Source organism: Sciurus vulgaris (assembly GCF_902686455.1).
Source record: "Sciurus vulgaris genome assembly, chromosome: 9".
Taxonomy (NCBI): Eukaryota; Metazoa; Chordata; class Mammalia; order Rodentia; family Sciuridae; genus Sciurus; species Sciurus vulgaris.
Window position 1 is genome coordinate 84,420,379 of NC_136469.1, and position 24,331 is coordinate 84,444,709.

A 24,331-nucleotide genomic window follows, 5' to 3' on the forward strand; every position below is an offset into this window, starting at 1 on the left:
TTGTAGCAATTAATATTTTTACCAGCTCCATATGTGAAAGAGCCCGTTTTCTCCCCATACCCTTAATAATATTGACTGTCATGAATTATTTTCAGTTTTGCAAACTGAATAGGTAAAAAAGAAGGTGTCTTTGAATAAATTGTCTTTTTTGAACGGTGACTATTGTTGATTACAGGATCCATGTTTCTTTTGTATAAATACTTGTTATGCAATATGTTCATAAATGTAAAGTAATTGACCTAATTAAGCAAAATTGAATTGCAAAGTTTTAAAAATTGGGGTATAATTTGTGAACAATAAAAAACAATTTTGTGTGTAGTTGTATGACTTTAGACAGTCATGTAGTAATGAAATCACTACAATCAAGCTAGAATATAGACCCATCACCCCAGAAGTTCTTTTGTACCCCATTATAGCCCTAACTTCCGTATATTTCCTGCTCTTGATAAGATGTCTGTAAAGTTTTGCCTTTTACAGAATGTCATTATCCATAGAATGTTAGCCTTTTGTGCCTGACTTCTTTAGTTTAGATTAACACTTTTGAAATTAAATCATGTTCTTGCATGCGTCCATTCCTTTCTATTGCATATTATTTGATTATTATTTACAGTTTTACTGGAATTGTTTATTCATTCACCTGGCTAGTTTGCAATTTGGGAGTGTTTATTAATAAGCTACAGCAAATAATATGAAGATTGTTTTATGGACAAAATGTTTTCATTTGTCTTAGGTAAATACATTGGCATGAGATTTCTGGGTAATGTATGTGAATGTTTAACTTTATAAGACTCATATTGTTTAAAGTGTATCTACTTTCCCTTTCTATCAGTTATCTCATCCTTCCAGTTATTGGTGATTTTAGATTTTAATATTAGCCATTATTATAGATGTGTTATGTCATTGTGGTTTTACTGCATTTTTCTATTCATTAATGATTTTGATCATCTTGTGTGTTTATCTTAGTGTATATTCAAATCTTTTGCACATTTTTTAAATTCGATTTTTAACATTTTTATTAAGAGTTCTATATATATTCTGGATACCTGTTTTTTATCAGCCACATCGTACTGATACCTTCTTTCAGGCTTATCCTTGATGCCGTCTTTATTAATACAGAGTATTTGTGGTACTAGGGATTGAATCCATGGTGTTCTACCACTGAGCTACGTTCCTGAGCCTTTTTCAATTTTTTATTTGGAAACAGGGTCTCACTAACTTGCTGAGGATGGCCTTCAACTTGAGGTCCTTCAGCCTCAGCATCCCAAATTGCTGGGATTATAGCCATGTACCCTACATTCATGTCTTTAAATGGACAGAAGTTTTAAATTCTAATGAAGGTACAGTTCACCATGATTTTTTTTTTTTAATGTTTTTGTGTTTTTTGTGCCTTATTGAAAAAAAATCTTCACAGTCAGTGATTTTTTTTTTTTTTTTTTTTTTTTTTTTTTTTCCTGTTTTCTTCTAAAAGGTAGAGTTTTAGGTTTTGTATTGAGGTCTGTGGTCCATTTCCAGTTAATTTTGATACAGGATACAAACTATAGGTAAAACATTTAACTTTATTATTTTAATGTGAATGTTGGATATTTCAAGTCATTTTGTTGAAAAGATTAAATGTGTTACCTTGATGCCCTAGCAGATAAATTGATAATATATGTGAGAGTCTATTGTAATGCTTAATTTCTGAACTATAATTATCTCAAAAAGTTCTTAAAATCATCTGTTAAGCTGGGCATGATGGCACAGTCCTATAATCCCAGCTGCTATAGGATGGTGAGGCAGGGTGATTGCAAGTTCGAGGCTTGCCTGGGCAATTTAGCAAAGCTGTCTTTTTAAAATGAAATTTTAAAAAAGGACTGGAGACGTAAATCTCAGTGGTGGTACACTTTCCAAATGTGGAGAGGCCCTGGCTTCAATTCCAAGTACTTAAAAAAAAGGAAGAAAAATTATTTGTGCTAACCTGCTATACTTAATTTATTTGGACCTTTAATCACAAAACTCTCATTTCTAACTTATAGGATTAGTATGTTTTCATGTAAATGTGTACTTACATACATTTTACATCTAAATTAGCCTAGTAATGTAGAAAATGAACTTTTAAAAACATCTGAAATTGCATGACCAGTCATTTAACTGTTCATTAACATTCCTCCATAACAGCTGTATTTACTGTCGAAATATCTTTGTGTTGTGTTGTTTTGTTATATCACTGAGCTATATCCTTTTTATGCAGGACATCTCCAAGTTACTGGGGCTGGCCTCAAAAATATCCTCCTGTCTTAGCCTCCTGAATAACTGGAATTACAGGCATGTGTCACCATGCTTGGCTTTATCTTTGTGTTTTAATAGGTTGTTTCTTTCTTCTGAAGAGGTCTTTAGAATCAGATACATTCAAAATTTTTATCTTTTAGTTCTGGTTCAGAATATTATCATTTTCTGCATGTTATGTTTCTACTTTTAATTCAGGCAATATATTCTTGTTGGAGGGTTTGTAATTTTATCACTTAAGATAATTATGTTTAGGAATTCTCTTTTGTTAGTTTCTTTGAACAGCAGAGCATGTCTATCTTTTTTACTATAGTTTTTCCTTGTGTGGTTTCAGGTACACATACACTGGATGTTCACTAAATAAAATGATTTGTTGTTGCCTCTCTCATTCACTCAGCTTGTTGAATAACTGAACTAAGACACAGTCTTAGAGAATGAAAATTCAGCAAATGATATTTGAATGACAAAGTATTTATAACAGTACAGGAGTGAGAAATGTAGTGGGATATACATTTGAAAAGATGGTTAGAACTGTGAATGCCAAGTATTATTTCCTTGGAGGGCCTAATATGCCAAACTGAATTCAGGTGTTTGGATTTTACTCTATACAGTGTATTCTATACATGATACAAGACCCTGGAAGATTTTTTTTCTTTTATCTTTTTTTTTTTTTTTTTTTTTTTTTAAATACTGAAAGACTTTTGAGGGAAAAGTTATAAAATCTGAGTTAATTCAGGGGGAGTGAAATGGAGGAAACAATTCCAAGAGATTTGAGTTGTCAGGACTTCACAGTTTGAATGGCAAAGTCACTTAACAATTTAGTGTTCACCTAGAATGAGACACCACTAATGAAAATCAGAAAACAACTCTCTCTGTATTGGGGATGCATATATTGAATTACCTATGAATTCATGTGTGGTATTCAGCACATGGTTAGAACTGCACAGTCTAAGCTTAGGTAAAAACTGTGTGTGTGTCTCACACACACACACACACACACACACACACACACACACACGACAGCTGAAGCTATTAGAATATCTGAAATTGCCAGACAGGTTAGAATATAGAATTGCAAAGACAGCAATTTGGTGAGAAGGGAAGTTGCCTTGTCATTGGAATTTTAGATTTAGGTGGGGAAGTGACTTACCATAATAATTCATACAGGTGAAGGATTGAGGAAGTCATTGGATTGGTGCAAAGAATTGTGAAATTCCAGAGCATTGCATTCAAGGAAGAGCTAAGTTATAATATCTGAGAGGGGAATGGAGAAGAGGAATATTAAGATAGTTGCACAGTTGGTAACTTAGGGCAGAATATGATTAAAATAAAGTGCCATGATAAAGGCCCAGAGTACTTTGAAAGTTCAGAGGAAAGAGTTCTGTTTTGTTGATGGTGCAAGATTTTCAGGGGGACAGTATTTTAACTGGGTCCAGATGAATGCAGAGAGTTTCAGTCATTATACTTAGGAAGGTATGAAATAAGTGTGGAGAAGAAGTCAAAAGTCCTAATTGTTTTTAATGGACTTCTAGAATCTTAGTGTTGGAAGAACCTAATCTTACTCTTTTGGATTCCTTTACTATATTTCTACTAAATTGTTCAGTTAAAATCTAGAAAACCTAGAGTGACAAGCTATTCATGAAGTATCTCTATTGGACATTTGAATAACTGGTTATTCTTGCATTATATTAAATCCAAATCTATCTTCCTGTAATTTGTACTTAGAACTGTCAGCTCATTTTAGACATTTCATCTGTATTAATATAACCTGAGATTGTCTTGGAGGCAGACCCATCGTATTACTGTACTAAACTTCCCTTATTCTCAATTAAAAAAGTAAGTTTAAACAACTTATATATATTTGTTGCCTAAAAGCTGAAGTTTAGTTAACGGAGGAAAAATGATAACTTCGGTAAGTTTTTTTTTTTAAGTCGTGGTGTGTTTTTCCTTGTTTTTGTTTCTTGGCGTTACCCACAGTTGAACACAGGGGCTCACACATACTAGGCAAGCACTCTACCACTGAGATATACGTAGTCATTTTATTATTTTGAGAGATGGTCTTGCTAAGTTGCCCGGGCTGGTTTCAAACTTGGGATCTTCCTGCCTTGGCTACCCAAATAGGGATTATAGTTGTGTGCCATGATGCCCAGTTTTAAAGTTATTTTGAAGTGTAGGAAATGAGTATATTGTAGGATATATAAAGCCCAGTGTGACTTTTTTTGGTCTTATTTGTATGTCTTATTTCTCCTTTACTACCTCCCAATGTGTGGTGTTGAGAGATTTAGAAAGGATGGTGACAATTGATTTTGAGTATATTCTTAAGAGAGCTGGAGTAGGAATTAAGTCTAGGCAAATGGAGAGGAAACGTTTTAAGAAAATGTAATGAATAAAAAGAGATGTTGATAAAAATTCACAGGGACTTAAGGTAGGATGGGCAGAGTTGAAGAGTGACCCTCAACTCTAAAAGGTAGTCTGAGCTCTATAAAGTGAAGTGAAGCTGAATATAAGCATCTTAAGATCTGTATAAATAAATAGTATTGCTAATGTTTTTAATTGACAAAAGATTTGGTTATGAGAGAGCCTTTGTATAATATTAATGTGCCAGGGTACATTTTATATTGTGTCTTATTATACATTGGCAGTCTCCCTGTTTTCAGGTGTCATTGCAAGATATGGAGTTTAATACATGAAATGTCACTTTCTCTAAAGCGTGGTGATAATTGCTCTTATCTTTAAAGGTGCTAGAGCAGCCTTCTGAGGATTGTTTTTATACGTAAGTATCCTTTAATCTTGCCTATCTTTGGAACTGTGTGATTTACCCAAGATTTCTTCTCAATTTTTATTTTAGGAAATTGAGATTCAGAAAGAATGAGACTTTTTCTTGATCATTGATAGGAAGTTAAAACCTTTTTTTCTCACTCTAATGTTCTGAATTTTGTTTTGATAACTTAAAAAAAACACCCAAATCTAAAAATTGTTTACCAGTTAGTTGAGTGCATAGCTGTGAAGAACAAAAATGACACTATTCTTTCTTTTTGTAATCACATTTATTCTGAATGTAATTTCCTCATGTATCCAAACTGCCTTGTTCTGTGGCTCATCTATAACCTATCCCAAATATTTTTTTTTTGTATACCATTCCTTATTTGTTGAACTACTCTCCCTGCTCAAGGGTAGAAAATGGGAAGGTGGGCAGAGAAGTGGAAGATGGATGAAACGGCAGTTGCTCATGAAGGACAGACTCATGTATTAGTCCATAAGTAGTGAGGGTTTTTTTTTTTGTTTGTTTTTAAACCTTCTTCTTTTCCTCTAGTACCTTCTCTTTCTGGTTGATTTCTTTATATCTTGACTTTCTAAATTGAGTCATTTTATATAAGAGTGGTAAAGACCTGATTTGTAAGTGCTATGTTGAAACACCTTCTTAGTAACATTCATTTTGTCTTACCATCTTCTGTGGGAGCTTCCTGCTCACTTTAAAAGAAATAGTGGACTATGCAGAACCCATTTTGTAAATTATTTCATTCACTATTTGAGTTTCATTTTTAACGTTTCCTCTTTACTGTTCTGAATCAGTTATGCTAAATAATAACTTACTGAATAATGATAAGTTGAGTATTACCTCTTCTGTACCTTTAAGTTGATACTTTCATGACCAGCATACCTAGTGACTGTATATATAGTTGAGCAATTTGAAACCTCTCTCGAACTTTGTTACAATGAATCTTTCATGTATTTTGGTTTGTCTTTGATATTGATATGTGTATTTGGTACTTTATTATTTTGTTTTGAGAAAAAACAAATATGTAAAATGGTAGTTGAAATATTTATTTTATGGATGTGATGGGAAATTTGGGATGAAAACAGTGTTACTGTACAGGATTTGGAAATACAAAAGATATTAAAAAAGAACCAAAAAACCCAGTCCCTGATGGCATTTCTTCTTTCCTTTTTCTTTTTCCCTCCCCACCCCACCACCCCTCTTTGGCAGTACTGGGGTTGAACCCAGGGCAACTCTTTACACTGCACTACATCTTTAGCCCCCCAATAACATTTCACAGTTTGAAGAAAATTTTGTACACAATTGTATTATCCAGAGGGTATTTTATTCTCAGTCTCTCTTGCTCTCTCACTCTTTTTTTTTTTTTTTTTTTTTTTTTTGTACTGGGGATTTAGCCCAGGGGTACTTCACCACTGAGCTACATTTCTAGCCTTTATCTATTTTTTATTTTGAGGCTGGGTCTCACTAAGTTGCTTAGGGCATTGCTTAGTTGCTGAGTCTGGCCTTGAACTTGTGATCCTCCTGCCTCAACCTTCCAAGTTCCTGGGGTTGCAGGCGTACCCCACCTGGCCCTCTATTATTTTAACATCCTTGTTACGATATTAAAATGTGTATAATTTCTACATTTTAGAAAACTTCACTAGATAGGTCTACTTTTTTCATCTCTCATTATTTGGAATAAAAATATTAAGTTGCTAAGCTTTGCTACTATGTTTTGTTTCTGGTGGTGACGGGGATCCACCCAAGGCCTTGTGCAGGCTAGGAAAGTACTCTTACCACTGATGTGCATTCTCATCTCAGCTTTGCTGCCTTTTTTCCCCCCTCCTTTTGACCATTTTATTTCATTTTATTTATTCTTTTTGGTTATACATGACAGTAGAATGTATTTTGGCAAATTATACATACATGAAGTCTAACTTATTTTAGCTAGGATCCTACATATGCAGTGTTACCCTGGTCATGTATTCTTTAAATGTAGCAAGTGAGAGTCCTTTAATGCATTATGGTAGTTAGCCTAACTACCTTATTGGAAGTTTTTAGGTTTGGGGAAAATCAGATACTTGAAATGGCAGTATTTGGATATGCTTTGTGAATTTATTATTTTGAAGGTAGGTGAGGCATTATAAACCATTTAAACATAATTTGGGTATTTTTGTACATCAAGTTCGAGAATTTCAGTACGGTTGCAAAGGGAGAAGAAAGGAACCTAATAGAGCATGATGTAAAGTTGAATTGGAAGTGCAAGAAGTGTGTAGTGCTACAGTCTTATCTATGTTTTGTCATAATTGGTACCTGACTTTTACGAAAACAGCATTGTATTGTAATGACTATTGTAGGTTTTTTTTTTTTTTTTTTTTTTTTTTTTGCGGTGCTGGGGATTTGAACCCAGGGCCTTGTGCTATTGTAGGCTTTTTGACTATGAAAATTTTTAGTTGTTTAAAGGAAACCTATGTTTGAATTTGTTAAAAATAGGAATTTAGGTAGCATTTTGATTTGCCCAATAGATAATAATTGATTATTGTTCAGTGATTTGAAGTATAATGGGAAAGGATGTTGATTTTTATATACGTATGTATAAATAACTTGTATTTATGATTGAACCCAGAACCTTGCAAAGCACTCACTCTACTAATGAGCTGTACCAGCTTCCCAATTAATTGTTTTTTTGAAAAACGAGTCATATTCAAGTTTGCATATAGTTTTGCCTCTCTTCTTCTCAGTTCCTAATGTTGTAATTTTGGTTGTTCTGGGTGCTATAAGCATAAACAATGAGAAGTTGTATCTGTTTTGAGCTAATTTTTCTTGGAATTGGAATTTCTTGAGAATAAGAAAGTACTTTCTCCTATACTGAGGGTTAGGGAAATCAAGAAAAGGAATAAAAGGAGATTGAAACTTTCGATATTGGGAATTACTATTTTTTTGTTGTAATTTTTTTTTTTAACTGGGAATTTGAATGCAGTGTTTCATGCATACTAGACAAGTATTATTCCATAGATCTACATCCCCAACATCCCCCCCTTACTTTTTTTGGAGCAGGGGAGACAAGGTCTTCTATGTTTGCCATCCATGCAGGCCACCAACTTTTGACCCTCCTGCCTTAGCCTCTCAAGTAACTGGGATTACAGGTGTATGCCACCAGGACTTTTGTTGTAAATTAAACGTAAATGAATGATATTAATTTTATTTATTCCCATTTATGTCTTAAGAAAACATTTCATGGGATTGCAAGTTTGAGGCCAGCCTCAACAGCGTAGCAAGGCCCTGTCTCAAAATAAAAAGAGATGGTGATGTAGCTCAGTGGTAAAGCACCCTTGGATTAAATCCCAGTCCAAAAAGAACCAATCAAATAAAAATAAGAAAATGTATTTCATGGTAGTTTACAAAGATGACTTTTTAAATAGTTAATTATTCTTGTGTTTGCTCCCTCAGCATTTGACATTGTGCAGCAAAGAAATGGTTATGGAGAAGCCCAGTCCGCTGCTTGTAGGGCGGGAGTTTGTGAGGCAATATTATACTTTGCTGAATAAAGCTCCAGAATATTTACACAGGTAAATTTTAAACAAATTATTTAGTGTTTTTATTTAGTTATTTTTTAATTACTACATACATTTTACCTTTCCTGTCTCCCCATAACTTGACAGTATCTTTGTAAACATCTCTCAAGCCTTGTCTACACTTTTTACCATGTAATGACTAAGACCAGTATTTTTCTAAAATAAAATACTACAGCCCACAGTAAGAAAAATACATCATATCCCAGTACTTAGTACATTCATAGATTCTCACACACACTTGTATATATGCATATACATACTTTTATGTATACTCTTGAATTTTATATTTCATTAAAATAATAATGTGGGACTTGGCCAACTAATGGTCAGTTTGAAATTAGAAATAATGTCTTAAGGCATCTCTGAGCTTTCAGTGTTGGGAAATGAATCAGTTATGTTCTTAATGAAAATTTGTATATGAATCTACGAAGTAGTATTCCTTGGTAAAATAATAACAGTAGCCTTGTTTACTATTTTGGCAAGAGTTGGACAGCTGTAAGCTTATTTTCCTAGATATTGAAATGAAATTGATTTATATTGTGGGTTCTTACTTTGCTCTAGGTATATCTTAGCAAGTGGAAGGTAAGATTCTTACAAGAATCAGGTTTTGTTAAGTATTCCTATAGAACACACTAGCCGAGTGAGTTAAAGAGAAATATGTCATTGTCCCTTCCTCTGGGAAAGGCTGTTAAGATTCAAATCTATTCATAGAGTTGTCTTTTTTTGTTGTTTGTTTGTTTTTTTTTGTTTTGTTGGTGCTGAGGATCAAACTCAGAGCTTCATGCATAGTAGGAAGCATTCTGCCACTGAACCAGCATCCTTAGCCCTTCATCTATAGATCTTCTTAATTAAGTGTCCTGATTAGATTTTGTAATTTACCCTGCACTGTTGAATTTGTGTAATATTCTTTGCTTTTCTAGGGGCATTTTTATAATTACCGTTTTGTGCTCCTTTCTGAGTACTCAAGATATGTATATCATCTCATGTAATCCTTATGGAAGTCTTTTAAAGTACGGGTGTTTTTAAAAATGAATGAAAAGAAAAAAAGATAAAGTACAGATGCTTTTATTATAATTAGCATGCCGCCCCTCCTCTCAAACCTCAAAATGAATAGCTGTTTTTGTAATTAAAAAAACAAAGATGTTCTTGTTGACGGTGTATGTGAGAGAGTTGGGAGGAAACTGGAATTAATATAGAGCTTTTCAAAATCTGGAATTTGGACTTCTCACAATATGGGATTAGCATTTTTTTTTTCTTCTTGTAACAATAAAAGCAAAATTTAGAATAGTAGGACTGTACACTATCATGTTAAGTTACAGCACAGAGTTCTGTTTTATACCTAGCCCACTTTCCCCCTTAAAATCAAGATTGTTATAAATTTTTCACTGGTATAAACAACACTAAGAAATATCCTTAAACATGCCTTTTTGTGTACCTTACTAGTTAGTTATATTCTTAGAAATAAGTTCTCAGAATTGTTGCTTCAAAAGTATGATCGTTTCTCAGGCTTTTCATACATACACACACACACACACACACGCACACACACATACTCTGCCAAATTTTCCTTTAGAAAAATAATGAATGGCACATTGCATGCTTTCACTAGCACATGAGAGAAAATACTATAAATTTTAAATACAGGATAGTGCTAAAAAGTGTGGACTCTGGAGTCAGTGTCAGGGTTCTTGTCCTAGCTGCCCTACCTGATGGATGTATGACTGTATGGGGGGTTCGTTTAGCCTCTTCTGAATCTGTCTACTCATTTAAATAATAGTGTTTATTTTATGAGATTGTTAGGATTAAATGAATCAATATATGTCATGCACTGGGAATATTGCTTGGCGCAGAAGTACCTCTTAACATGTTCTATTATGGGAGATGAATTCTCTCTGAAAAAATTAGCTTTACATTTTTGATAACCTTAATTTAGAAAGATGTTAATTCTAATTTAGGTAATGTCAGAGAAAGTCAATTTATCATCTACTTAGGAGCAACATAAAAATATTAATGAGAAATTAGATGCTGAAGTAACTGCATATTTTTAACTTGGTCTTTGAATTATTTCAATTTAAAATCTAAACTGTTTTAATTGAAGCCTTTGGAATTAGTAATCATTTGTAGCTCTGAGTCTTAAACGGAACATCTGATTTCCAGACAAATCTAGATAATAAGTTTTTTAATCTAAAGAAAAATGAATCTTATTAGAGCATTTGTATTTAGAGGATACTTGGACTATTTCATTCTTACACTTGAAATAAAGATATGATGAGGATTAGAAGAGAATAGCTAATGATTATCATCTTAGTATGCCAGGTACACTGAGCATTCTATGTGTATTATTCATTTAATTCTCATGCACCCTGTGGAGGTAGTTACTACTCTACTGTTTTGTAACTTAGGAAATTGCTGGGCACACATCTGTAATCCCAGCTGTATTCCCACTGGCTCAGGAACCTGAGGCAGGAGAACCACAAGTTCAAAGACTGCCTTAGCAATTTAGTGATGCACTAAGCTACTTAGGAAGAGCCTGTCTCAAAATTTAAAAAAAGAAAAAAAAAATTAAAAAGGACTGGGGATGTGGCTCAATGGTTAAGCACCTCTGGGTTCAATCCCAAGTACCAAAAAAATAAAAATAAAAATAAATAAATAACATATATGTATGTGTGTGTATATATATCTCCAGTGAAACTGAACATAAATATTTAAAATGAAATAACTTGACCAAGATTACCCATCTAGTTAGTGACAGCTGGACTTTGGCCCTAGTCTGACAGTAGGACTCTACCACTTATTAATTCATTAGTAATCCATAATTATCATTGGTTTTATAGGTTTTATGGTCGGAATTCTTCCTATGTTCACGGTGGAGTAGATGCTAGTGGAAAGCCCCAGGAAGCTGTTTATGGCCAAAATGTAAGTCATTTCACATATATTTTAAATGTCTTTTTGTGTTAAGATAGAGATTTCAGGATTTGGGTCCCAGCGCGCTGGAATAAACACCTCTTGCGGTTTGCATCAAGTGACGCCTCCTGCGGTTGATTGGGGTTGCCATCCATCCATGGGACAGAGTTGGGGTTTCCTTTTTGGGGGCCTTACATTTAGGGGCTCGCCCGGGATAAGATGGCCCCCCCTCATCTGTGGAGTCGACCTTGGAGGACTTTTCTTCAACAAGAAAGAGACAGCAAATACTGTACAGGACACTTGTCTGATATCTTGGTTTTTACAGAATAAGTGAATTAGAGTTAACATGTATGGGATTACTCAAATGTGTTTGTAAAGACATCTGATTAATTTACAAAGTTAAAATGCTAATTGTTAAATAAAAAAAAAAAAAAAGAGATTTCAAAAGGACTTTTTCTTCAGTATGATCATTAGTTGTAACTGGAATGTGTTTCTGTAATTGCCAAATGTGCTTGGAGTTCTTAAATATACACCCATTTTATTTGAAACATAATGTTACTTTGGGATGGATACAATGGAGGAAATGTGATATTTTATATCCTTGATGATTGTACATGAAATAGTTGAGTTAGTGTAAGTTTCTCCAGATGTCAGTTAAACCCTGTGCAGGAATGCACAGAAGTATATGTTCTTTATGACTTAATAGGGAAGGAAGACTGTGGAGAATGCGGGACTGCAGTTAGACTCCCAAGATTTAGCCTTACCAAACACAAAGAATTTGAAGTAGAAAAGTGGCATCAGTAAATATCACAATAAAGTAAAATTAGGTGTGAAGTCAAGGGGCAGTCAACACTGTGTGAGAATGACTACTTAAAGAAAAATGGGAGAAAGCTGTATACAAAGCCTTGATTGCTGTACAAAATCTCAGAGCCATTCTGATTTCTTGTATAGGGAGATGAAATGTTGAGAATGGTCTTTTTCGGAGCAGCAGTCTGACACTGATATGTAACATAGTGGAATGGATTCAAGCGAAGCAGAAAGATTAAGTAGTTAACATTTTAGAATTATGAGGAAATCAAGTGTAGGCAATGGTTTTTGTTTAGGTAGTACAGTATCACAAGAATTTGTATTTCCTCCCCTCTTTTCCCTTTGAAAGGATATACACCACAAAGTGTTATCTCTGAACTTCAGTGAATGTCATACTAAAATTCGTCATGTGGATGCTCATGCAACCTTGAGTGATGGAGTAGTTGTCCAGGTCATGGGTTTGCTTTCTAACAGTGGACAACCAGAAAGGAAGTTTATGCAAACCTTTGTTCTGGCTCCTGAAGTAAGTTTTCACTTCCCTTAGTTTTCATTTACATGATGTAGTCTTTTTATGATGTAGTTTTTTAAATTGTTGATTTAAGTGTTCAAGAGTTTCTTCTAATAGGTTTAGATTTGTGTATTTTTGAGAAATTTTATTTGATCTGTTGAAACAATTTGTGTGTCCATATGCTATAACTATATGGAATTAGAAGTTAAGTACTGATACGAGTATGTAAATGGGTGATTATGTATATAGACCTACTACAAAAGTATATTGGTATATTTTATTTATTTTGCAGTGCTGGGGATCAAACCTAGTGTATGCTAGGAAAGTGCTCACTGAACTACTTCCCTGTCCCTGTACTAATATACTTTAAAGGTTACTTAGAAGGGGGTAGGGGTAAAAAAGTTATGTTGATTAATTGGTCCTGATTCTTTTCTGTTGAGAAGAGTTTTAGTTTTACATTAGATTAACATCATTGTGCGTTTAGCTTTGGCAAATTATATTGAATTCGGATTTTGTTATTAAAATTAAAATGATATGCCATATAATTTGTTCTTTTTATGTAATACTGAATTTATGTGTATTCATGGAGTATTTGTATGTTATTTACCTGTAGGGATCTGTTCCAAATAAATTTTATGTTCACAATGATATGTTTCGCTATGAAGATGAAGTGTTTGGTGATTCTGAACCAGAACTTGATGAAGGTGAGATTACCTTGAAGATAAAAGGGTTCTGCCAATGGTTTTAAGGACTCTTTAGTTTAAATGAAATGTTTAAAATTTGACCTTTTATTGGAACTAAGTCAAACTTTCTTTTCTTTCACCCTTGTTTTTTGTTAGGAAAGATAGTGATGTTTGTTATATGAAATTGTATTAGAGTCAAACATAAGAAAAAAGGTTTTCATTAGTCTCATTCTATTTGGGTAATCATAAGTTGGGTGTCTATTATGTATACTTCTTTTTTCCTTTTTTGGATCCTATACTTACTTGCACTTTTATCAAAATGGAGTTAAAATACCCTAATGTATTTTTATTGACTGTCCATTTTGTGGTTAATACTATAATTATGTGATTGATATTCTGTTAATGTACAATGGTTTGTTTCCTTCTCTGTAATTACTGCTTTATTGAGTAGAAGTCACTCGGAAATTGAATTACGTATTTTAGTTTATTTCCTGTTTTCCTTTTCTTATTAATACATCTTGTTAAAATAGAGTACAATAAATAAAAACTTTATCTTGCTTGTTCTATTAAATTTCTTAAAAAATAATTGCAATTGAATATCTTTGAAGAAGTTTTTTTAAACTAACATTACACTTCCTTAAACATATTTAAAATACATGTATTAGAAATTATGTAAACCCACTTAAAAAAATGTGACTTATGTATTGTCAGAGTCAGAAGATGAAGTAGAAGAAGAACAAGAAGAAAGACAACCATCTCCTGAACCTGTGCAAGAAAATGCTAACAGTGGTTACTATGAAGCTCACCCTGTGACGTAAGACTAGTATTTGCAAGGTTACATTTGGTTTGAACTACAGTGTGGTTGCAAGGTAGTTTTTGTTCCTAGGATTGTTGTTGGAAGTTTTAATTTTTTTTTTTTTTTTTTAAGCTTTTTAGTAGTACTTAGGATCAAACCCAGGGCCTCATGCATACTACCAAAGCACTGTACCACCAAGCCTCACCCTGAACCCCTGGAAATAAATTTTTGATAAAACTACCTATTGGGCCAGAATGTGCATTCCTATTATATGTATACAAGAAATTTGGATATAATTGTTTTACTTAAATTGAATATGGTTTGCATCAAAGCAGTGATGATTTACTAATGATGCAGAATTTTTAAGGCACAGAGTAAACATTCTATTTTATATAAAACTTTGTAAAATAAAGGGGTTAGAAAACATTAGTACTATTGTAAAAATATTCTTGGTAAGTTAGTTTTAAAATTGTTGGGTTGAACTGGGAATGTGGCTTAGTAGTAGAGTGCATTCCTAGCATGTGGGAGGCCTGGATTTGATCCCCAGTACTGCAAAAACAAAAAAATCCAACTTGTTATAGAACAGGTTATTGGCTTATAACTAGTTACATTCATTAGACTGGAGATTGAATTTTATCTTACTTGAACTGATCATTTTATGCTGAAGAATAAACTAAACCCTTTATTGTAGTAATGGCATAGAGGAACCTTTGGAAGAATCCTCTCATGACCCTGAACCTGAGCCAGAATCTGAAACAAAGACTGAAGAGCTGAAACCACAAGTGGAAGAAAAGAACTTAGAAGAATTAGAGGAGAAGTCTGCTACTCCTCCTCCTGCAGAACCAGTTTCTCTGCCACAAGAACCACCAAAGGTTAGATCAAAGGAATTCTTTAGACCTCTGACATTACACTTTCATATTTGGTGTCATTTATGAAGCATGACTTTTGTTTTGTGTTAAATTATTTAATATAGTAAACTATACATTTTTTATGTATATGAAAGAAGCTGTGGAGTTTTTTTTATCCTGAAGAAGGTGCATTGTTTTTTTTCGCCCCTCCCAAAAAGACCCCCCAGTAGTGAAATTTATAAACTTCAGATTAGTCTTTGTATTTAATGTTTAGTTATATACATGAAATTATTTCAGGCCATGTATAAGGCTGTCAGTTGCTCTTCCCTTCTGTATTAAATCCTCTAAGCACAGATGTACCAGGAATCACGTAGTTTCCCAACTTAAGTTGCTCTATAATAAAAAAGAGATGCCTATTGTCTGTGGTTTAAATGGGATCAGTTTCCTTACTACACCAATTAACTGTCTTGTAAAGATGAGAGACACCCATAGTGTATCATGTAAAACTTCTTTTATCTCTCTGTAAAGTAGAAGGTTTTAAAGTATGTTTGGGTAGTGAGAGGAAGAGATTCCTTGTCAATTTGTGAATGTCTGTTAAAGCTTTCAATTAGTATTCTTATTCTTTCCTATCTTTCCCCCTTTCCCCTTAACACCATCACACACCCTATCTTCCCCCAACAGGGGAAAGAAATCTGTCCTATCAGGTTCAGCTTTTTTCTAGCATGTCTAGTTGTTAGTGGTTTTGTTTGCCACTCGCTCATCTACTTAGAGTATGTAGGAACTTGATTGTGGTTTTATTTAGTAGTTCAGACAAAACATTTATAATCATGCATAATGAGATTTTGAAAGCTGGCACATAGACTGGCATGTGTGTGTGTGCCTTTCTTTTAGGAATCCTCCAATATAGAGCAATAGTTTAGAAATGAAAAGAAAATATATATTTGGAAGTTTCCCTATAGGAATGTTGGTGGTTTTCCATGATTAGTAGTCTAGGTTTGTTGCATTTCCTGCAGGCTTTCTCCTGGGCTTCAGTGACCAGTAAAAACCTGCCTCCTAGTGGTACTGTTTCTTCCTCTGGAATTCCACCCCATGTTAAAGCACCAGTCTCACAGGTAACCAATCTGTGAACACATTGGATTGTATCCTTGTTACATTGCCAATTGCTTATTTTTTTAAATACTTTTTTAAATGAGTCAATCAGCAGTTATGGATTAAATATACAAAAAAAATTGTATTAAATGTCAGTACACCCACTTTAAATGCCAAATCTCCATTCATCATCTGCATAGGTGGTATTTGGGGTTTGGGTGTGTGAAATACAGATTAAGTTGGTTTTACCAATATATAATATCGTCATTTAAAAGGCTTCTTAAAATATTCACAACAAAAAAAAAGTTCCTTTTAAAAATTCTAAATTTTCTTTTGCAAAAATATTTTAGGTAAAACATTTGGAAAGGCATAAAGTAGTGTGGCATTATGAAGAATTATTGTTTTTAAAAAATAGAAAACTTTTTTTAATATACATTGCCTAAACTCTCAGTCTGTAAGTGGTTCACACAGTTTAATTGAAGCCTGTACCAACTTATGACTGTAGTGTTCACCTTAACTGATTGATCATTCCAGTATTCTGCTTTTTGTCTGTTTGTCATCTTACCCATTTCAGAACTTTCCAAAAATGTGAAAATTAAACACTGGCTACTTATGATGTTTGTTAGATATAGTTTAGATTAGCTAAATTTTATTTTAAGTTTATTGGCATAAAGGGTGTCCAATTCTTTTTTACCCACATTTTGAGTAAATTTCATTCCACTAGATTTACATCTAAGATTGTTAGCATATGTTCCTTATGTATGCTCTAAACAGTAAAACTTTGAGGTTTCAAAAGTACCTAGTAATTATTAGGTCTTTCTGGTGTTGTTATACATCATAATCAGCTATGTAATAGAATACACAATGCCATAATACCCCCTTCCTTTTTAGTTAGATATTCAGGAAATAAGTGGTTACCTTAAATCACAAACCACACTCCATCTGAACAAAGAGAATTAGTTTGCCCAGTATCATTTATGCTTTTCAACTCAGTTTCAGACCTGATAAGTGACTTGTGACTTTTCTTTTGAAATCATAATTTTCTATCATATTTGGATTTGGAACCTTTGGGTTGTTATTTCATTCATAGATTTGGTTACATTTATTTAAAATAGTTAAAAGTTTATTAATGCTTATTGTACCTTTCATATGTACTAGGCATTGTGCTAAGCCCTTCATATTTATTCTCATTGAATCCTTACGTCCACCCTGTGAGAGCAGGTACAGTATTCCCTGTTTGGAAATAAGAAAATTGAGGCCTAGAATAACTCACCCATGATCATACAATTAAAATAACAAGATTGGGGCTTGATTTATGTAGTTCAACATTAGATTCCATATGTGACTCATGCAGACGTACACATTTCTTTAGAACCTTGCTGAAGGGTAAAGTATTTGTGTTTACATCAGAGAATGGTACCGTGTTTAAGGCATGCCTAAACTGCATTATATTCTACCCTTTGGCCCAGAAAAATAACTGTTCATATATCTTACATAATTTAAGTTGCAAGTGTTTTTCAGAGTTATTTTTCAGATTCTAGGAAACTAGGTTGTATTTCCCACTCCACACTTTTAGGAAAATGAAATTTTTAAGTGTTTAAAATTTAAAGCTTTTAAAATATTTTCTGATTTCTTTACACTGTATTTAGAATAAATTCATGATATTTCCACTTGGTTTAATAATCTTTCAATTTTGTCTTGTTATTTTTTGAGTGGTATTCATTTCTTTATACTCTAAAATAAAATTAGGTCGAATTCTAGTTTATTGGTAGGCATTAATTTAGAAGTAGGTAAGTTAATTTTTTGGTAAAATGGTTTTGTATAGAAATGCCTAGGTCATCTAAATAGCTTATGTTTCTGGAGCACTTGTTTATTAGTTGTGGTTGTAATTGCTTTTACTGACTTGATTCGGTGGTTCCATTTTTGTTTGTATTCTGTTTGACATTTATTTGTGGGATTTGTTATGTGATCATATTGTCCTATTATATGAAATGAATTGTAAGGCCCTAGTAGTAGCATGTGGAATATTAGCCATTTTATCTGTTTGGAATAACTAGTTTTAATTATTGGGCCCAAAGAATTACACGTGTACAGCTGGCTTAGTTGATGTTTGTTAATCAGTTATTGAAAGGAATATTGTTAGCTTTTTGGTCTCATTTTTCATGCATTGGCATCATCAGCTATGTACTTGCTAAAGAAGGTCAGCTTGCTAAATCAATATTATGAATTATTTTTAAGATGTTGGAATTATTTAAATTTATCTGATTTAATTTTAAATTCTTAAAGGATAAGAAAGAGCCTTATTTTGCTACTTACACTTTGTTTTGGTAATCTGTCTTGAAAAGAATTTAAATTTGTCAAGGTTAGTGTCCCAAGTTCTTTGATAACATTTGGATGGATGAGTCTATGGTTTTTCTAAAGATTTTAAATATGAGGTACATTTGCTATTTTTGTTTCTAGGACTTTGAACAGAGTAAATCTATTCTTTAATTTTGTTATACATTCAGACCGAAGTAAGGTATGCTTCTTAGACTCCCTTAGTTGAAATTTCTAAAAAACTGCCCTTTTTAGGCATCACGTTTTGGATCAATTATTTAGTACAAATTACAAAAACAGATATCATTGATCTCAGGGCTATCATTAGATCGTATTGTTAGACATAGAATATTCGCCTACATGTTTTGGGTCAGAGAACTGAAGATAAAATTTACTTTTAAATGAACCAATAGTGGTTGAACGTCTGTGTCTAACAGCACTTTGCTTAAACTCTTTGTGTGATATGCAAATGAATTAATATGTATAGGAATGAATACATATAAATAAACTGGAGAGGGTATTTTTAGAATAGCAGAATTGGTCTCATGAGACCAATTTCATATTGAGGAAAATGGTACAACTATGGGGAAGCAATTTGGAAGAGATAGGCAAATATGTTAAAAACTACTAGCATAGCAGTTAATATATCTTTTGGTTTACAGTGACTGAAATCATTGGCAATATAAATGGTCATTTTTGAAAGAAGTGTCCAGATATATCCTTACAAATTTTATTGTCCAAGTTATATTAATGATAAAGGAGTTTGAGCCATTGGTTGGTTTGAGGTCCTCAGAGCTGATCATCTACAAAGATGAGACTGAAATTACTAGCTTTCGACTTTGAGGACAACGTGTTCTGAATATCCTGCTGGGTGTTTCCAACATCCTTCGAAGATTCGTGTATTTTACCTCTTCCATGGACCATAAATATTTGGGCAATGATAGAAACCTGGAGGGGTTGGGAATACTGAAAATGCTGTTGTGTTAAGGAAAAGATAATAGCAAATGTGCATGATGTATTGTTTTAAAAATAGTCACTTCGTTTAATTTAGTAATTAGCAGAAACTTTTGAAGATACCTTAAATTATTTTATCCCTACCCCCTATCAACTATAGTTAAGCAAAATTGTTGGGGTCAACACTTTTTTAAAAATGTATACATGCTAATCAAAAGGAAGAATAGTAGGGAGCTCAAGGACTTTGACTATTCAAGCTGCTACCTAGAAATTCCTATCATTCAATGTGCATTTAAACCTGCAAGTAGCAGTTTTAAGTGCTAAAGTAAGCTAAATTATACACTTGGAACTATTCAAGTATTTATTTTAATGGTGTGGGAGTTAGGAGATATAGTTGAGCACTGTAACATCTGAAGGCCAGCAAACTAGATATTTAGAAATTATGTATCTTGTATTCTTATCTTTCTAAGATAAGATAACTTTTATTTTTGTTTATGTATTTACATGGAGTGGCTCATCTTGCATTTTTGTGATTTTTTTTTTTTCCTTTTTTTTGGGGGGGGGCAGTACCTTTTATGCTGTGTCAATGTGGGTATAACTTTAAAGATTGTAAACATTGTGAGTTATATAGCCTTGTGGGAAAATAAAACCTACCTACAGTCCTAGATTGGTACAGAAATTGTCTTTAAAAATTTTATTTTTCACATACATAGGGACGCTATGTTAAAATCATTGCAAACTCTAAATAGCCATTATCTCTGCTTGTGACTTGCTGGTAGTTGCTTTAGTTGGTTTTTCTCCTATAGAATGTGTTTCTTTATAGTATGTTTTTTCCCTTATATTTTAGCCAAGAGTTGAAGCTAAACCAGAAGTTCAATCTCAGCCACCACGTGTGCGTGAACAACGACCTAGGGAACGACCTGGTTTTCCTCCTAGAGGACCAAGACCAGGTGAGTCAGCTCCTATTTATAGCCATTAGCATTTAGCTCTTGGAAAACTTGAACTTTTGAAAAACCATAATGGGTTTTATACACAGATCCTTGTATCAGATTGCTTAAAGATATGAAAACCTGTTGAAATATGGTCTGGGGCAGAAAAAAAAAAACTTTGACGGGAGCATTTATTTGATGACATGCCATAGAGACATGTATTTTGGAGGTATTTTATACCGCCAAACTTGAGACACATTTTATTTATTTGGTTATTGTCACTGGTTTTAAGAATTCAAAACCGAGCTGCCAATAGCCTACTCTTAATTAGCACTCTTATCTCTTCACAGATAAACACTAAGCACACCCTGATTCTTCTTATTTTGATTGTCTTAGGTATTAAGTAAGTTTCCATGATTTTTGACTTGTTTACATTGCTAGCTAATACATGTAGTACCTTTATTTGAATTCTATTCAAATGTTTTGATTGCTTTTGGGAGGAGATAGGAAATCGTATATTCAAATTTAAAATGTTATTTTTAAAAAAAAAATTTAAATAAGTTTTTTGTGATTAAACCAAAAGTCACAGAAGTTGGGGATCTGTCCTGGCTTTGCTACTGGTTGTGTTTATGATACTGAGTGAGACCCTTAATTCTGAGCTTCTTTAATACTCTTAAATTATTCCAAATATTTTTGTGTGTGTGATACCCATCTTATACAACTCATTGTGCTCCTTGTATATTAGGACAGTCAAATAAGATTTATAGATGAGAGTACTCTATTATGTATAAAAGACTGTGTGATTGAGAGAGTGGTACTATTAAAATTTACTGATTTGATTGCAATGTCATGAAGATTTAAGTAATTTTTGAATTTTAAAAGATTAAACAAATATTTAATAGAAATATACCTCACTATCTCAAGCAGCTTGGTATCTGGGTGATGGCAACAGTATGGTTAAGGAAGAATACCTGTACTTCTGTTATTTGACTTTCTTGTAATCAGACCAGTAGTCTTCCAGAAGGGACTTCAGCAGTCTAGTCATACTCCCATTTTACAAGTTAGTATCATGTTGTTTTCTGACTAACCTACTAATAGACACTGCCACCTCTCAAAGGAGCTCATCTGGTTTTATTAAAATAAAACAAGATATTAGTCTTAAGTGATTTTTTTACACTTACTGCTTTGAACTGGTTTTTAGTATGATAAAATTTTTAAAATCTGTTCTATTTCTGTTCCCAGGCAGAGGAGATATGGAACAGAATGACTCTGACAACCGTAGAATAATTCGCTATCCAGACAGTCATCAACTTTTTGTTGGTAACTTGCCACATGATATTGATGAAAATGAACTAAAAGAATTCTTTATGAGTAAGTGGTTTATTTTGCTTGTAAGTAAATGTTTAAGTAAAAATATAAACATTAAGCAGGAGGCTTGTAGACCTTTTTTATAATCAGTTTTTAAAAAATGATTCTCTTTATTCTGTGTTCCACTATCACACCTTAGTTGTGGTGTCTCACCTTAATTGGTAAGAGAGAAATAAATGACTATAATTAATGTTTCAGTGTTTCCCAGTGACTGCTTAGTGTTGACTTGCTCTGGTTCAGTAGAGATTAGGAGAAAACACCAAATAATTGAGTCTTAAATTTGGAGATAGGAGTCATTTGCCAACTTATTAGTCAGAATCAGGAGAAAACATATTGTCCTTCTAAGCTTTCCAGGTAACTTTTTTTTTTTTGTAAACAAATGGGGTACAACTTGTTTCTCTAGTTGTACATGAAGTAGAGTCATACCATTTGTGTAATCATACATTTTACATAGGATAATGGTGTTTGATTCATTGTTATTTTTTTCCTCCCTCCCACCCCTTTTTTCCCTCTATACAGTCCCTCCTTCCTCCATTCTTGCCTCCCTCCCACCCCCCCTTATGTATCATCATCCGCTTATCAGTGAGATCATTCGTCCTTTAGTTTTTTGAGATTGGCTTATCTCACTTAGCATGGTATTCTCCAATTTCATCCATCTGCAAATGCCATAATTTTATTATTTATTATTTTTTTATTCTTTATGGCTGAGTAATACTCCATTGTGTGTGTGTGTGTGTGTGTGTGTGTGTGTGTGTATATATATATATATCTCACAGTTTCTTTATCCATTCATCAATTGAAGGGCATCTAGGTTGATTCCACAATCTGGCTATTGTGAATTGAGCAGCTATGAACATTGATGTGACTGTATCTCTGTAGTATGCTGATTTTAAGTCCTTTGGGAATAGGCCAAGGATGGGATAGCTGGGTCAAATGGTGGTACCATTCCAAGTTTTCTAAGGAATGTGCACACTCCTTTCCAGAGTTGCTGCACTAATTTGCAACCGCACCAGCAATGTATGAGTGTACCTTTTCCCCCACATCCTTGCCAACACCTATTGTTGCTTGTATTCTTGATAATCGCCATCCAGGTAACTTTTTAAATGAAAGGCTAGTAAAGATGATGAAAGAGACCTAAACAAGAGACTAGGCCAGCTATTTGGTATCTTAGGTGTTGGCTTAACTGTACCTTAGTTGTCACTGGGTATAGCAGCTTGCACCTTTTATTTTCAAAAAGATCAAGCACATTAAGGTTTTTTTTCCTCAACAATTGCAGACAGCAGAGTATTCTGTTAAAATATTTAACCCTTGGTGTAATGTATATTTTCACAGGTTTTGGAAACGTTGTGGAACTTCGCATCAATACCAAGGGTGTTGGGGGAAAGCTTCCAAATTTTGGTTTTGTGGTTTTTGATGACTCTGAACCAGTTCAGAGAATCTTAATTGCAAAAGTAAGTGATTTAAAGGGCATAAGTCAAGATTTTCTTATTTCTGTTGCAGATGCTATTAACTTGGTACATTTTAAAACCATAGAAATCTTTTTTAATGGTAAAGCTAAAAATAGTTTATTGTGAAATGGTATTTATGCAAAGAATAAAGTTTTGTCAATAGTATTAAATTCTGAGGTGTGGATATTTTAAATTTCATATGCTCTGCTGAAGTTTGGAAAGATTGCATATTAAGATTTTCATGAAAGCTTTTTTATTTAATATGTTCTAATTTATCTATGCAAAGTTATACATTTCTATTGCGGTCTAATCTCCCATGTCAATATTTTTCTCCTCTTTTAAAGCCAATTATGTTTCGAGGGGAGGTACGTTTAAATGTGGAAGAGAAGAAAACGAGAGCTGCAAGAGAGCGAGAAACCAGAGGTGGTGGTGATGATCGCAGGGATATTAGACGCAATGATCGAGGTCCTGGTGGTCCACGTGGAATCGTGGGTGGTGGAATGATGCGTGACCGTGATGGAAGAGGACCTCCTCCAAGAGGCGGCATGGCACAGAAACTTGGCTCTGGAAGAGGAACCGGGCAAATGGAAGGCCGTTTCACAGGACAGCGTCGCTGAAGCTCCACTGTTGGCAAAGTCTTGGCAGTGGTACATTACTCATCGTGTTTGCATTCTTGTTAATTTTTTTGGCTTTGGAATGTGACACAGCCTTTTTTGATCATTTCTTTGATGTGAAAAGCATCTTTGGTTATCAGTTAAATTGAGGTGGACATTATTTCCCCAATTTCACAACAGGATTTACATTGTTAATTTATAAATCTAGACTTGGAGAATTAAGGACTGAGAAATGACCATATCTTAAAACTATCTACAACAAAATGAACTTAAAAGGACATGCCCACTGAATTCAGGTCCTTTGAGTCAAAAGAAAAAAAAAAAAAAATCCTCTGCTGCACATTTTGTTTAAGTGTTACTGTTTCTGCCTATTAATGTTGGAAACACAAATAGTGCAATTTGTGCAATTGGAGAATCTTGCCTTTTTTTCTTGGCTTCCCCCCCCCCCCCCCCAAATACAAACCAACAG

At 33.6% G+C, this 24,331-nt stretch overlaps 1 protein-coding gene across 7 annotated transcripts in view; it reads left to right on the forward strand.

Annotated features, from left to right (window-relative positions):
• Window positions 1–24,306, forward strand: part of G3BP2 (G3BP stress granule assembly factor 2) — an 85,573-nt gene extending 61,267 nt beyond the window's left edge. For 3 of the 7 annotated variants that reach the window (XM_079152732.1, XM_079152737.1, XM_079152733.1), the window contains exons 2-12: window positions 8,474–8,592; window positions 11,433–11,514; window positions 12,659–12,832; window positions 13,431–13,521; window positions 14,212–14,314; window positions 14,988–15,168; window positions 16,158–16,256; window positions 20,351–20,453; window positions 21,675–21,803; window positions 23,133–23,251; window positions 23,593–24,306. In XM_079152732.1, coding sequence (XP_079008858.1) covers window positions 8,498–8,592; window positions 11,433–11,514; window positions 12,659–12,832; window positions 13,431–13,521; window positions 14,212–14,314; window positions 14,988–15,168; window positions 16,158–16,256; window positions 20,351–20,453; window positions 21,675–21,803; window positions 23,133–23,251; window positions 23,593–23,865 — 1,449 coding nt within the window. In that variant the 5' untranslated portion in view covers window positions 8,474–8,497 and the 3' untranslated portion in view covers window positions 23,866–24,306. Of the gene's footprint in view, window positions 1–4,922; window positions 5,039–8,473; window positions 8,593–11,432; window positions 11,515–12,658; window positions 12,833–13,430; window positions 13,522–14,211; window positions 14,315–14,987; window positions 15,169–16,157; window positions 16,257–20,350; window positions 20,454–21,674; window positions 21,804–23,132; window positions 23,252–23,592 lie in introns of all 7 variants that reach the window. The other 4 variants (XM_079152734.1, XM_079152731.1, XM_079152735.1 and 1 more) reach the window with 4 other exon arrangements.
• Window positions 24,307–24,331: the final 25 nt, after the last annotated feature.